Genomic DNA, 14,769 nt, shown 5'->3' with positions numbered 1-14,769 from the left:
CAGAGTACACAGATGAAGACTCCACCAGAGTACACAGATGATGGCTCCACCAGAGTACACACATGTTGGCTCCACCAGAGTACACAGATGATGGCTCCACCAGAGTACACAGATGTTGGCTCCACCAGAGTACACAGATGTTGGCTCCACCAGAGTACACAGATGTTGGCTCCACCAGAGTACACAGATGTTGGCTTCACCAGAGTACACAGATGTTGGCTCCACCAGAGTACCCAGATGATGGCTCTACCAGAGTACCCAGATGATGGCTCCACCAGAGTACCCAGATGATGGCTCCACCAGAGTACCCAGATGATGGCTCCACCAGAGTACCCAGATGATGGCTCCACCAGAGTACCCAGATGATGGCTCCACCAGAGTACCCAGATGATGGCTCCACCAGAGTACACAGATGTTGGCTCCACCAGAGTACACAGATGTTGGCTCCACCAGAGTACACAGATGTTGGCTCCACCAGAGTACACAGATGTTGGCTCCACCAGAGTACACAGATGATGGCTCCACCAGAGTACACAGATGTTGACTCCACCAGAGTACACAGATGTTGACTCCACCAGAGTACACAGATGTTGACTCCACCAGAGTACACAGATGATGGCTCCACCAGAGTACACAGATGTTGACTCCACCAGAGTACACAGATGTTGACTCCACCAGAGTACACAGATGTTGGCTCCACCAGAGTACACAGATGTTGGCTCCACCAGAGTACACAGATGTTGACTCCACCAGAGTACACAGATGATGGCTCCACCAGAGCACACAGATGATGGCTCCACCAGAGTACACAAGTGTTGGCTCCACCAGAGTACGCAGATGATGGCTCCATCAGAGTACGCAGATGATGGCTCCATCAGAGTACGCAGATGATGGCTCCACCAGAGTACACTGATATTGGCTCCACCAGAGTACACAGATGTTGGCTGTGTTAAACTGGAGAGCCACATCTCTTATCACATGGGATTCTTTGGGGGATTCATTGTGGGATTCAGATTTGAGCTATGAGAATATCGCCCTTCCAATATGCAGCCAGGTATTTCTTCTCCCGGCAGCCATGACAACAGGAATCTGTCGTTTGTCTCCGGGACAACCTCCTTCTTATGATTGACAGACAAATTGCAGGATTTCCCAGAAATGTCTTAAGGAGCTTTATTATGGGTTGTGTACACCTAGATGGGTCTTACTTTTCCTAATTTTTAAAGATATCAGCCAGTGCATTGTAGGGGGGCTATTTTGAGATCCGCAGACAGAAGCAGGTAAGAAACTCACAATAAATGACCGGATTGGGCGAATGTTCAATAACATCTATAGAATCCATAAACATCAGTGTAGCTATTTTGACCTTCTGGTGGCCCCATACAGACCTGCTCTGCCTTTGCTTTATTGGATCCCAGTTGGAGGATCCCCCTCTTGTCAGCACTCTGCCCCTTGATCCCCGCTCCACCCTGCTCTTGGTGATGATGATGTTTCCGGTGGATTGTCGGCAAGGAGCTCAGTTGATGGACCAGGTCCGACTTGAAGACTTTCCATCGGTTCTGCTCCAAGAAGATCCTACAGAGGTCATTGTCGCTACAATGGACAAAGTTAGGAAGGCAAACTGTTAGACTATGATCGTGTCTGAGCCCACGTGCATTCATTGTAAGGTGACAGTAGAATCCAGATGACAATCGTTTGACCAGACGACCGATCTCTGGGGGGATAGAGACTACTGGAACAAGTCTACTGCCCCCCATAGATAATATTGTAACTAAAGTGTTTGCCATATAAAGAGTTTGGCACCTAGGCCATTGTTATACTCAGGAAAGGGCACCTAGGTCATTGCTATCTCTGGGATACACCAGCCCAGTCATTGTTTTTGCTGGGATACAGCACCTTAGCCATTTATACCTGGAATATGGCACCTAGGCCAATGTTATACCTGAGTTACAGCACCTAGGCCAATGTTATACCTGAGTTACGGCACCTAGGCCATTGTTATAACTGGGTTACAGCACCTAGGCCATTTTTATACCTGGGTTACGGCACCTAGGCCATTGTTATAACTGGGTTACAGCACCTAGGCCAATGTTATACCTGAGTTACGGCACCTAGGCCATTGTTATAACTGGGTTACGGCACCTAGGCCATTGTTATACCTGGGTTACGGCACCTAGGCCATTTTTATACCTGGGTTACGGCACCTAGGCCATTGTTATAACTGGGTTACAGCACCTAGGCCAATGTTATACCTGAGTTACGGCACCTAGGCCATTGTTATAACTGGGTTACGGCACCTAGGCCATTGTTATACCTGGGTTACGGCACCTAGGCCATTTTTATACCTGGGTTACGGCACCTAGGCCATTGTTATACCTGGGTTACGGCACCTAGGCCATTTTTATACCTGGGTTACGGCACCTAGGCCATTTTTATACCTGGGTTACGGCACCTAGGCCATTTTTATACCTGGGTTACGGCACCTAGGCCATTGTTATAACTGGGTTACAGCACCTAGGCCATTGTTATACCTGGGTTACGGCACCTAGGCCATTTTTATACCTGGGTTACGGCACCTAGGCCATTTTTATACCTGGGTTACGGCACCTAGACCATTGTTATACCTGGGTTACGGCACCTAGGCTATTGTTATACCTGGGTTATGGCACCTAGGCCATTGTTATACCTGGGTTACGGCACCTAGGCCATTGTTATACATGGGATATGGCACCTAGGCCATTTTTATACCTGGGTTACGGCACCTAGGCCATTGTTACACCTGGGTTGCGGCACCTAGGCCATTGTTATACATGGGATATGGCACCAAGGCCATTGTTATACCTGGGTTACGGCACCTAGGCCATTGTTATACATGGGATATGGCACCTCGCCTAATATGCCTTTGATACAACACCTTGTCCATTGTTGTAACCAGGATATGGTACCTTGGTTGTTTATATACCTGGGATACAGAACCTTGGCCATTATTATTACCAGTATATGGCACCTTGGCTGTGGATATACAGTACCTGGGATAGGCCATATTTCTCTCCTTCAGCTTTTTCAGGGTGGCATGATCGGCTAGCTCTGAGAACTTGTCCAGCTTGATCCGGATAACCTCTGACCCCTGGCTGATGACTACCATGGAGCGCGGGTCCTTCTGCTCAGAAATAGGGAGGAAGTTCAGATCCTGGGGGGAAAAAAAAGCTTTTATATGTATATTTCAGAGCAAGAAGCAAAAGAATGGGTGCAGGACCCATAGCAGCCAATTAAAAACCATCTTGTACTATTCTGGCTCCAGTGAAGAAAATACAGATTCCTTATTGGTTATCACACTCTGCTTGTAGCGTCTGAATCCTTGCGCTGGTGGTCAGTAGGAAGAATGTTCCTTTTTTTTTTTTAATCCAACAAAAGTTTTATTTAGTTTGCAGAGGTACAAGGCATACAAAATCCCCTCGACATATCGGGGACACAAACAAAATAGAAATAAAGATCAGAGATAAAATAACATGTACAGACATAGCAACCCCATTCTGGAGGTAAATCCCCCCCCCCCACCATCACTCCGGACAGCGCTCTCGTGCCATCCACTCCCATTCCATGTCTCACCCAACATTAATACCCAGCAACCTATCCATCACCAAGTCCACCGGGGCTAGACCCGGTATATCCAGCCACTTTGCTCATAGCTTCTCAAACTTGTGGGCATTACCCCTGTGTTGATATACCAGTTTCTCCATCCTCATCGTTGTCCCAATATTGGCAATCCATTCAGCATGGGTCGGGGGAGCCTCAACTCTCCAATGAACCATGATGAGCTTCCTCGCCTGGAACAACACCCTGTGTATCGCTTCCCTGTCAGCCTCTTCCCATTCGTATTCCTCCAGAGCCCCCAAGAGACATGCCCTCGGGTCCTGTGGAAGAACCACACCAAATGCCGAGTTAACGGTACTCACAACTCCTGCCCAATAGGTGTGGAGTTTGGGACATCTCCAAAGCATATGAATCAAATCTCCATGGTCTCTCTTACAACGTGTACAGGTAGGGTCAAGTTGTGGATTCATCTTATTAAGCCTGTGTGGGGTGTAGTAGGTACGCAACAGGATATACAACTGGGTGAGTCTTTGTGATACATTCAAGGAGCACCTGCCCACCGCCTGAAAAATTTCCTCCCACTGTTTACCATCCAACTCTCCCGCATCCGCTTCCCACCTCTCTCTTATCCTCAGGGGATGCTGCTTCATCACATATTGCAGCAGAATGGCATAGCACTGGGAGATAAAGCCTTTTGACGTCCCAGCGTCCCCCAAAGGATCAAAAGCAGGGGTAGGCGACAGGCACCACTCCGAAGAGCGACCCTGCGCCACCACTGCATGTCTCAACTGTAGATAGGAGAAGTACATTGACTGCGGCAAGCTAAACTCCTCTCGCAGCGCAGAGAATGTACGTAACACTCCATTACGAAATATGTGTGTGAGGTGTGTAACCCCATATTGCTTCCATCTGGTCCCCGATTGCAACTTGGCCAGTTCAGTGTTGGTGTCATTTTGCCATATTGGACTGTATTTCGTGCAGCCTTCCGCATTCTGGATATATTTGACCTTGTTCCATACCTTCTCAGTTAGACTAAAAGTGGGTTACTTCTTATGTGGTTTAGCAAAGGCCTGTGCCTCCAACGCATCAGGAATCGGACTTCTGCCCACGGTGTGCTCCAGGAGCTTCTGAGCAGAGGATCGCACTGCCGGCCGAAACATGCCGACCAGCTGCTGCATCTGGGCCGCCAAATAGTATAGCCAGGGGTTTGGCAATGCCAATCCCCCGCTATCCTTAGGTCTCTGTAAGTGCTCTAATTTAATCCTAGGAGCCCCGTCTTTCCATATGAGGCTACGAAAGATACTATTGACCGTGTGAAAAACTTTCAAGGGGATGACCATGGGGGTGTTATGGAGGAAGTACAACAACTGCGGCATAAGTATCATCCTGATTAAATTCACCCGGCCTGCGACCGACAATAGTAGGGCCTTCCAAGTTTTAATTTTGTCCCTGAACCGTAGTAATAAGGGGGATATATTAAGATGAATGAAGTCCCGTGGCCTAGCTGTGATCTGTACCCCTAGGTACTTAAAGGAGGAAGTAATGGGGATAGGGCACAGGGGATTAATTACCTGCGTGTCATCATCGTCCAGCAACAGCAAGGCTGACTTTGACCAGTTAATAAGTAAACCAGAAAATCGGCCAAACTCTGTGATCGCTACCATAGCCTCCCTAAGGGAGGGGTCCATATCCCCCAGCAAAAGGAGGGTATCGTCCGCGTATAACATCACCTTTTCCTGCTCATCTCCATAGCAGAAACCGGTGATGCGAGGGTTGGCTCTGATACTGTCATGATCTGTGTCATGGATTTGGTCACCTGCTGGTGGCACAGTTTCTCCCAGTAACAGGGGTGCAGTTCTGGTGTCCACCAGCGGGTGTCTCCCATGGGATGACTCCTCTCAATTAAGGTGAACTGCTACAGGTATATAATCCCGCCCTTCACTACAGGTCAGTGCTTCAGTATTTTGCTTGTCAGCCTGTTCCCTGCCTGATCTGTTAGCTGTTGCCAACCTGTCCCTGCTTCGCCTCCCTGCCCTGGACTCTGTCGCTTATTGATCCCGGCTTGTATTTTTGGACCTTGCTGCTCTCTCCAATCCTTGACCTCTGGCTTAACCTTGGACTTGCTTGTGTCTTATCCCTGCATTACCTGCTTGGTGGGTTTTGGTTTGCTGTGTCATTATTGCTTATCTTGGGGGTTTTCTGTTTGTTTTTCACGTGTGCTTTTACTTTAATAAAACATATATTTTTCACTATTTTGGTGCCTGTTTCCGTTAGTGCAGCCCATTGACCTGTACCCATTACTCGGATGCCTGCGTGGGCATCCCCTGACATAATACTGAAGCCCTATAAACAGGTCGGCTGCACTTGGGAAATTGGCTCTGGGCATTTGCTATTATAAAATGCATCTGGAAGATATTTTGTACCTGTCACTCTTGGCAACAGATGACAGAGATTTCTGCTATCAGGAATTAAGTGAATACACTAGAGAGGAGTTATTGGAATGTATCCGTATGGCTCATGTTTTTATTGATCATGGCAGTGTTTTGTTTGATGATGTGCAGCCATTGATTCGGGTCTGCACAGAGTTGGCTCAGTCTGATGCTGCTAGTGGACGTGATGATTACACACCTCCTTTTAGTGCAGCTCAGGTAGAGTCTTTGATGTGGCTGTTGGAAGATGATTCAGCCTTTTTTCATGAGCAGTACTCAGCTTGTCCTCAACAGGTGCTTGCAGCATGCATTGATTCTGTGCAGTCTCTGGTCAGACAAGCTGTGTGCAAACCTGATTTTGTGCAACCATTATTACAAGCTTGGTCTAGTTTGTTGTACTCAGCCCCTGTCAGCTCCCAACCATCCATTTCTAGTTACCAACCTGCTGGGATGTCTTTTTCTTTACCCCCAATTCCCACTTTTGCTGAACAATACACCCTGCTAACAACAAAGTACCAGTCCTCTGTTTCCTCCTGCTGCACTTACCCTGCCTTTAACCCTTTTGCTGCTTCTCAACTGCCTCCGTTTGTTCCACCAAAATCCTCTTCAAGGTCGGGACCCTCTGTTTCACCACCCCTCCGCTCTTCACCCCTACCAGCTGTATCCATTACCTCCAACCCTATACCCATATACAAATCCTCAGTGGTGAAACCAAAGAAGAAGAAAAAGTTTTTTCCAACCCACTCGATCCTGCCACTAACCCAATCTGCATCCACTTCAGCCAACCTGCTTCAGCCTGTTCCAGTGCCAGCCGCTCAGCTTGTTGTACCTGCTGCCCAGTTTAAAGTTCCAGTACCTGCTATCCAGTCCGCTGCACCTGCTGTTCTGTCTGATGTGCCTGTGTCTGTGCCCGTTGCCCAGTCTACAGTTCCAGTACCTTCTGCCCAGTTTAAAGTTCCAGTACCTGCTATCCAGTCCAATGCACCTGCTGTTCTGTTTGATGTGCCAGTGCCTGTGCCCGTTGCCCAGTCTACAGTTCCAGTACCTGCTGCCCAGTTTAAAGTTCCAGTACCTGCTATCCAGTCCGATGCACCTGCTGTTCTTCCTGTTGTGCCAGCACCTGCTGTTCTGTCTGATGTGCCAGTGCCTGTGCCCGTTGCCCAGTCTAAAGTTCCAGTACCTGCTGCCCGGTTTGAAATTTCAGTACCTGTTATCCAGTCCGATACACCTGCTGTTCAGCCTGATCTGCCGCCGTCTGCTGTTCAGCCTGATCTGCCGCCGTCTGCTGCCCAGCCTGATCTGCCGCCGTCTGCTGCCCAGCCTGATCTGCCGCCGTCTGCTGCCCAGCCTGATCTGCCGCCGTCTGCTGCCCAGCCTGATCTGCCGCCGTCTGCTGCCCAGCCTGATCTGCCGCCGTCTGCTGCCCAGCTTGATCTGCCGCCATCTGCTGCCCAGCCTGGCGGCCCGGTTCCTGCCTTCCAGCCTGATGTACCTGCTTTTCAACCTGATGTCCTGGTTCCTGCTTTCCAGCCTGGTGCCCTGGTTCCTGCTTTCCAGCCTGGTGTCCTGGTTCCTGCTTTCCAGCCTGGTGTCCTGGTTCCTGCCTTCCAGCCTGGTGTCCTGGTTCCTGCTTTCCAGTCTGACGTGCCCGGCTTCCAGTCTGACGTGCCCGGCTTCCAGTCTGACGTGCCCGGCTTCCAGTCTGACGTGCCCGGCTTCCAGCCTGATGTCTTGGTACCTGTTAAACCAGTTCCGGATGCTCAGCTTGCCGCTGATTCTTTCCTGTCCTATCTTCAGCCTGATTATGATGCTCTCGTGTTGTCGGCCCCCGAGAGGTTTATACATGTTGCCCTGCCTGTTTTCACCTCTAGATCCAAACTTCCAGACCCTGGTGGTGGTAGGATGCATGCTCTGTTTTCGGACTCGGGGGGCTTGTCTCCCAATGGGTTAAGAGACTTTGACCGGAAGACTTTTTGGGACCTTTCCGCATCTACATGCACTACCAGGGCAAGGGCAGAATGGAGTGTCCAGAGGCCACTCCTTGGGGGGGGGGGGAATGTCATGATCTGTGTCATGGATTTTGTCACCTGCTGGTGGCACTGTTTCTCCCAGTAACAGGGGTGCAGTTTTGGTGTCCACCAGCGGGTGTCTCCCATGGGATGACTCCTCTCAATTAAGGTGAACTGCAACAGGTATATAATCCCGCCCTTCACTACAGGTCAGTGCTTCAGTATTTTGCTTGTCAGCCTGTTCCCTGCCTGATCTGTTAGCTGTTGCCAACCTGTCCCTGCTTCGCCTCCCTGCCCTGGACTCTGTTGCTTATTGACCCCGGCTTGTATTTTTGGACCTTGCTGCTCTCTCCAATCCTTGACCTCTGGCTTAACCTTGGACTTGCTTGTGTCTTATCCCTGCATTACCTGCTTGGTGGGTTTTGGTTTGCTGTGTCATTATTGCTTATCTTGGGGGTTTTCTGTTTGTTTTTCACGTGTGCTTTTACTTTAATAAAACATATATTTTTCACTATTTTGGTGCCTGTTTCCGTTAGTGCAGCCCATTGACCTGTTACTCAGTACTCGGATGCCTGCGTGGGCATCCCCTGACAGATACTAATGGCCAGCGGCTCGATAGCCAAAGCAAAGAGGAGAGGGGACAGGGGACATCCCTGCCGAGTACCTCTCCTCAGTGCAAAACTACCTGACAAGGAGCCAAATGTCCTTATTGCCGCCTGTGGCTGACAGTACAGCAAACGCACCCAGGAGATATAAACAGGGCCAAACCCAAATTTCTGTAGCACTGTCCAAAGATAGTTCCAGTCTATACTATCAAACGCCTTTGTGGCGTCCAAGGACAGTAGCGCCCTACTGCCCATATTGTCCGCCTGTGCCTGCATATTAGGGAACAACCTCCTAAGATTAACCGCCGTGGATTTATTGGGCATGAAACCAGCCTGGTCTCCATGCACAATTGAAGTTATCACCCCATTCAGCCGCATGGCCAGCACCTTAGCCAGTATCTTAATGTCACTTTGCAGTAAGGAAATGGGGCAGTACGCCCCTGGGTCTACGGGATCCTTGCCTGGCTTAAGTAGCAGAACTATGTTAGCCTTAGTCATAGACGGGGGTAAATTCCCCCTTTCCCTGGCATTGTTAAAGACCTTCAGTAGTTGGGGGAGTAGTACTTCAGAGTACTGTTTGTACACCTCCATGGGCAGCCCGTCCTCCCCCGGGGCCTTGCAGTTAGGGAAAGCGCCCACTGCCCCCACCAGTTCCTCCACCGTAATTGGCTTATCCAGTAAAGTACGCTGGTCAGCAGACAGCTCTGGGAAGACTAGTTGGGCTAGGTATAGCTCCAGATCTCCGAGTGTATGCCGTGCCTGAACTGTACAGGGTCTCATAGAAACCCGCCAGTTCCTGCATAATTTGTTCTGGTTGTGAAACGAATCCTCCGGACCTAGATCGTATGACCAGGAAGAATGTTCCTTACATTGGTGATCAGTGAGAAGAATGTTCCTTACATTGGTGATCAGTGAGAAGAATGTCCCTTACATTGGTGATCAGTGGGAAGAATGTTCCTTACATTGGTGATCAGTGAGAAGAATGTTCCTTACATTGGTGATCAGTGAGAAGAATGTTCCTTACATTGGTGATCAGTGGGAAGAATGTTCCTTACATTGGTGATCAGTGGGAAGAATGTTCCTTACATTGGTGATCAGTGAGAAGAATGTCCCTTACATTGGTGATCAGTGAGAAGAATGTTCCTTACATTGGTGATCAGTGAGAAGAATGTTCCTTACATTGGTGATCAGTGAGAAGAATGTTCCTTACATTGGTGATCAGTGAGAAGAATGTTCCTTACATTGGTGATCAGTGAGAAGAATGTTCCTTACATTGGTGATCAGTGAGAAGAATGTTCCTTACATTGGTGATCAGTGGGAAGAATGCTCCTTACATTGGTGATCAGTGAGAAGAATGTCCCTTACATTGGTGATCAGTGAGAAGAATGCTCCTTACATTGGTGATCAGTGGGAAGAATGTCCCTTACATTGGTGATCAGTGAGAAGAATGTTCCTTACATTGGTGATCAGTGAGAAGAATGTTCCTTACATTGGTGATCAGTGAGAAGAATGTTCCTTACATTGGTGATCAGTGAGAAGAATGTCCCTTACATTGAATGTTCCTTACATTGGTGATCAGTGAGAAGAATGTTCCTTACATTGGTGATCAGTGAGAAGAATGTTCCTTACATTGGTGATCAGTGGGAAGAATGTTCCTTACATTGGTGATCAGTGGGAAGAATGTCCCTTACATTGGTGATCAGTGAGAAGAATGTCCCTTACATTGGTGATCAGTGAGTAGAATGTCCCTTACATTGGTGATCAGTGGGAAGAATGTTCCTTACATTGGTGATCAGTGGGAAGAATGTTCCTTACATTGGTGATCAGTGAGAAGAATGTCCCTTACATTGGTGATCAGTGGGAAGAATGTTCCTTACATTGGTGATCAGTGAGAAGAATGTTCCTTACATTGGTGATCAGTGAGAAGAATGTCCTTTACATTGGTGATCAGTGGGAAGAATGCTCCTTACATTGGTGATCAGTGAGAAGAATGTCCCTTACATTGGTGATCAGTGAGAAGAATGTTCCTTACATTGGTGATCAGTGGGAAGAATGTCCCTTACATTGGTGATCAGTGAGAAGAATGTCCCTTACATTGGTGATCAGTGAGAAGAATGTCCTTTACATTGGTGATCAGTGGGAAGAATGCTCCTTACATTGGTGATCAGTGAGAAGAATGTCCCTTACATTGGTGATCAGTGAGAAGAATGTTCCTTACATTGGTGATCAATGGGAAGAATGTCCCTTACATTGGTGATCAGTGAGAAGAATGTTCCTTACATTGGTGATCAGTGAGAAGAATGTCCCTTACATTGGTGATCAGTGAGAAGAATGTTCCTTACATTGGTGATCAGTGGGAAGAATGTCCCTTACATTGGTGATCAGTGAGAAGAATGTCCCTTACATTGGTGATCAGTGGGAAGAATGTCCCTTACATTGGTGATCAGTGAGAAGAATGTCCCTTACATTGGTGATCAGTGAGAAGAATGTTCCTTACATTGGTGATCAGTGGGAAGAATGTTCCTTACATTGGTGATCAGTGGGAAGAATGTCCCTTACATTGGTGATCAGTGGGAAGAATGTTCCTTACATTGGTGATCAGTGAGAAGAATGTTCCTTACATTGGTGATCAGTGGGAAGAATGTTCCTTACATTGGTGATCAGTGAGAAGAATGCCCCTTACATTGGTGGTCAGTGGGAAGAATGTTCCTTACATTGGTGATCAGTGAGAAGAATGTCCCTTACATTGGTGATCAGTGGGAAGAATGTCCCTTACATTGGTGATCAGTGAGAAGAATGTCCCTTACATTGGTGATCAGTGGACAGGGACTGAGGCAGCAGCAGGAGCCTGTGAGGAGGGGGGAGGGCTGCGAGGTCCTGACCGGGCTGTGTGCATCTATGGATATGCACAGCCCAGCTTGTAAACAAGACCGCATGTCTGCACCCATAGCAAGCGGCTGGAAGAGAAGGAGCTGAGAGAGCCTGCAAGGGACCCCAGAGGAGGAGGAGGTTCAGGGCTGCTCTGTGCCTTACCATTGCACAGAGCAGGTAAGTGTGTTTATTGTTTTATTCTAAAAAAATAAATTGCCTTTAGAAACACTTTAACTTGGTAAAACAATTACTTTCATTATAATATTATAAGTGGGAAATACCTGATCAGGTGATTTGAGCCCCTCCTTCTCGAAGCAAGACGTGATGTAATCTACATCCACTCCTCTCTGTGGGGGAAGGGAACAAATAACAATCATCACATGGTTCATGACAGACATTTATAGACAGTAATGATCGATTTGTGGACAATCCGCTCCATCAGTCAATTGTGGGCCAAAGGAGCCCGCATGGAGTGCATGGGACCCCCATAGAAGAAATGTAGGCCTCCTCCCCATTATGGGTAAACTTCACCTCTGCTGGGTTAGCCCCTCATAGAAGAAATGTGGCTCCTCCTATGCACAGGCTCCTCACAGACTCCTCCCATGTACATAAGTATCACAGACTCCTCCCATGTACATAAGTATCAGACTCCTCCCACGTATATAAGTATCACAGGCTCCTCCCATGTACATAAGTATCACAGGCTTATACTTATGTACATGGGAGGAGTCTGTGATACTTGTGTACATGGGAGGAGCCTGTGAGACTTGTGTACATGGGCGGAGCCTGTGATACTTGTGTACATGGGAGGAGCCTGTGATACTTATGTACATGGGAGGAGCCTGTGATACTTGTGCACATGGGAGGAGCCTGTGATACTTATGTACATGGGAGGAGCCTGTGATACTTATGTACATGGGAGGAGTCTGTGATACTTATGTACATGGGAGGAGCCTGTGATACTTATGTACGTGGGAGGAGCCTGTGACACTTATGTACATGGGAGGAGCCTGTGATACTTGTGTACATGGGAGGAGCCTGTGATACGTGTGTACATGGGAGGAGCCTGTGATACTTATGTACATGGGAGGAGTCTGTGATACTTATGTACATGGGAGGAGTCTGTGATACTTATGTACATGGGAGGAGTCTGTGGTACTTATGTACATGGGAGGAGTCTGTGATACTTATGTACATGGGAGGATTTTTTTCTTTTTAATAAATTTGCAAAGATTTCAAACAAACTTCTCTCACGTTGTCATTATGGGGGATTGTTTGTAAAATTTCGAGGAAAATAATGAATTGAATCTATTTTGGAATAAGGCTGTAACATAACAAAATGTGGAAAAAGTGAAGCACTGTGAATACTTTCCGGATGCGCTGTCTGTTGCTCCTTATTTCTAGAAGGGAACCTGCAAACTCTTTTGGATCTAAACTTTGTGATTCGTGAATTCTGGGGACTCCCCAGGAACCCGTGATTGCTGGGAACCCAGAAACTCATCCTAGTGATAAGGTGATACAAGGGGCGGAGCTTGTACAATGGGGCGTCATTCAGGTGACCCTAGAACAGCATGATGTAATACAGCCCAACCTTCAGGCATCCTCAGAATCCAAAGGGGATCATTAGGGGGACTCACAAAGTATTGTCCAGGTTGTAGAGAGTCTATACGGAGGTAGACTGCGGCCATCAGCTCGCTTGGTAGGTTCAGGTTCCCGGGGTCTTCAGCATAGGACAAGGGCAGACCGTATCTCCTGGCCAGGTCTTCCACCGAGTACACACTACGGGATAAAGCAAAGAAGTTCCAAATAAACTTGAGTTTATCATAGTCCTACTCAGAGACCCCTTACATCAGAGTCCCCATCAAAGTCCCCCTTACATCAGAGTCCCCATCAAAGTCCCCCTTACATCAGAGCCCCCATCAAAGTCCCCCTTACATCAGAATCCCCATCAGAGTCCCCATTACATCAGAGTCCCCATCAAAGTCCCCCTTACATCAGAATCCCCATCAGAGTCCCCATTACATCAGAGTCCCCATCAAAGTCCCCCTTACATCAGAGCCCCCATCAAAGTCCCCCTTACATCAGAGCCCCCATCAAAGTCCCCCTTACATCAGAATCCCCATCAAAGTCCCCCTTACATCAGAATCCCCATCAGAGTCCCCATTACATCAGAGTCCCCATCAAAGTCCCCCTTACATCAGAGTCCCCATCAAAGTCCCCCTTACATCAGAGTCCCCATCAAAGTCCCCCTTACATCAGAGTCCCCATCAAAGTCCCCCTTACATCGGAGCCCCCATCAAATTCCCCCTTACATCAGAGTCCCCATCAAAGTCCCCCTTACATCAGAGTCCCCATCAAAGTCCCCCTTACATCAGAGTCCCCATCAAAGTCCCCCTTACATCAGAGCCCCCATCAAAGTCCCCCTTACATCAGAATCCCCATCAGAGTCCCCATTACATCAGAGTCCCCATCAAAGTCCCCCTTACATCAGAATCCCCATCAGAGTCCCCATTACATCAGAGTCCCCATCAAAGTCCCCCTTACATCAGAGCCCCCATCAAAGTCCCCCTTACATCAGAGCCCCCATCAAAGTCCCCCTTACATCAGAATCCCCATCAAAGTCCCCCTTACATCAGAATCCCCATCAGAGTCCCCATTACATCAGAGTCCCCATCAAAGTCCCCCTTACATCAGAGTCCCCATCAAAGTCCCCCTTACATCAGAGTCCCCATCAAAGTCCCCCTTACATCAGAGTCCCCATCAAAGTCCCCCTTACATCGGAGCCCCCATCAAATTCCCCCTTACATCAGAGTCCCCATCAAAGTCCCCCTTACATCAGAGTCCCCATCAAAGTCCCCTTTACATCAGAGTCCCCATCAGAGTCCCCATCAAAGTTCCCCTTACATCAGAGTCCCCATCAAAGTTCCCCTTACATCAGAGTCCCCATCAAATTCCCCCCTTACATCAGAGTCCCCATCAAATTCCCCCCTTACAGCAGAGGGCCAGATAAAATCTTGCAGCGGGACAGATTTGGCCAACGAGCTGTGGTTTGGAAATCCCTACCATAGATGACACACTTACCAGACTGTGCCAATATCCTAAGGCAATGGTTCTCAGCTTGTGGCACTCCAGCTGTTGCGGAACTGCAAGTCCCATCATTCCCCTGCCTTTGGAAGTCATGCTTGTAACCAGTGGCGGCTGATGCTCAACATTTTTTTTGGGGATGGGGCGCAAACAAACAAAATCCATCATTGCAGCTACTGT

At 48.2% G+C, this 14,769-nt stretch overlaps 1 protein-coding gene across 2 annotated transcripts in view; it reads right to left on the bottom strand.

Annotated features, from left to right (window-relative positions):
* CNBD2 (cyclic nucleotide binding domain containing 2) overlaps positions 1 to 14,769 on the bottom strand; it is a 105,025-nt gene that overhangs the window by 5,888 nt on the left and 84,368 nt on the right. For both annotated transcript variants that reach the window (XM_040355229.1, XM_040355230.1), the window contains 4 exons: positions 13,143 to 13,284; positions 11,787 to 11,852; positions 3,027 to 3,187; positions 1,386 to 1,590 (listed from right to left, as the gene is read on the bottom strand). In XM_040355229.1, the coding sequence (XP_040211163.1) occupies positions 1,386 to 1,590; positions 3,027 to 3,187; positions 11,787 to 11,852; positions 13,143 to 13,284 (574 nt within the window). The remainder of the gene's footprint in view (positions 1 to 1,385; positions 1,591 to 3,026; positions 3,188 to 11,786; positions 11,853 to 13,142; positions 13,285 to 14,769) is intronic.

This window comes from Rana temporaria, chromosome 5 (genome assembly GCF_905171775.1).
Source record: "Rana temporaria chromosome 5, aRanTem1.1, whole genome shotgun sequence".
NCBI lineage: Eukaryota > Metazoa > Chordata > Amphibia > Anura > Ranidae > Rana > Rana temporaria.
This window is presented reverse-complemented; position numbering and strand designations above follow the sequence as displayed.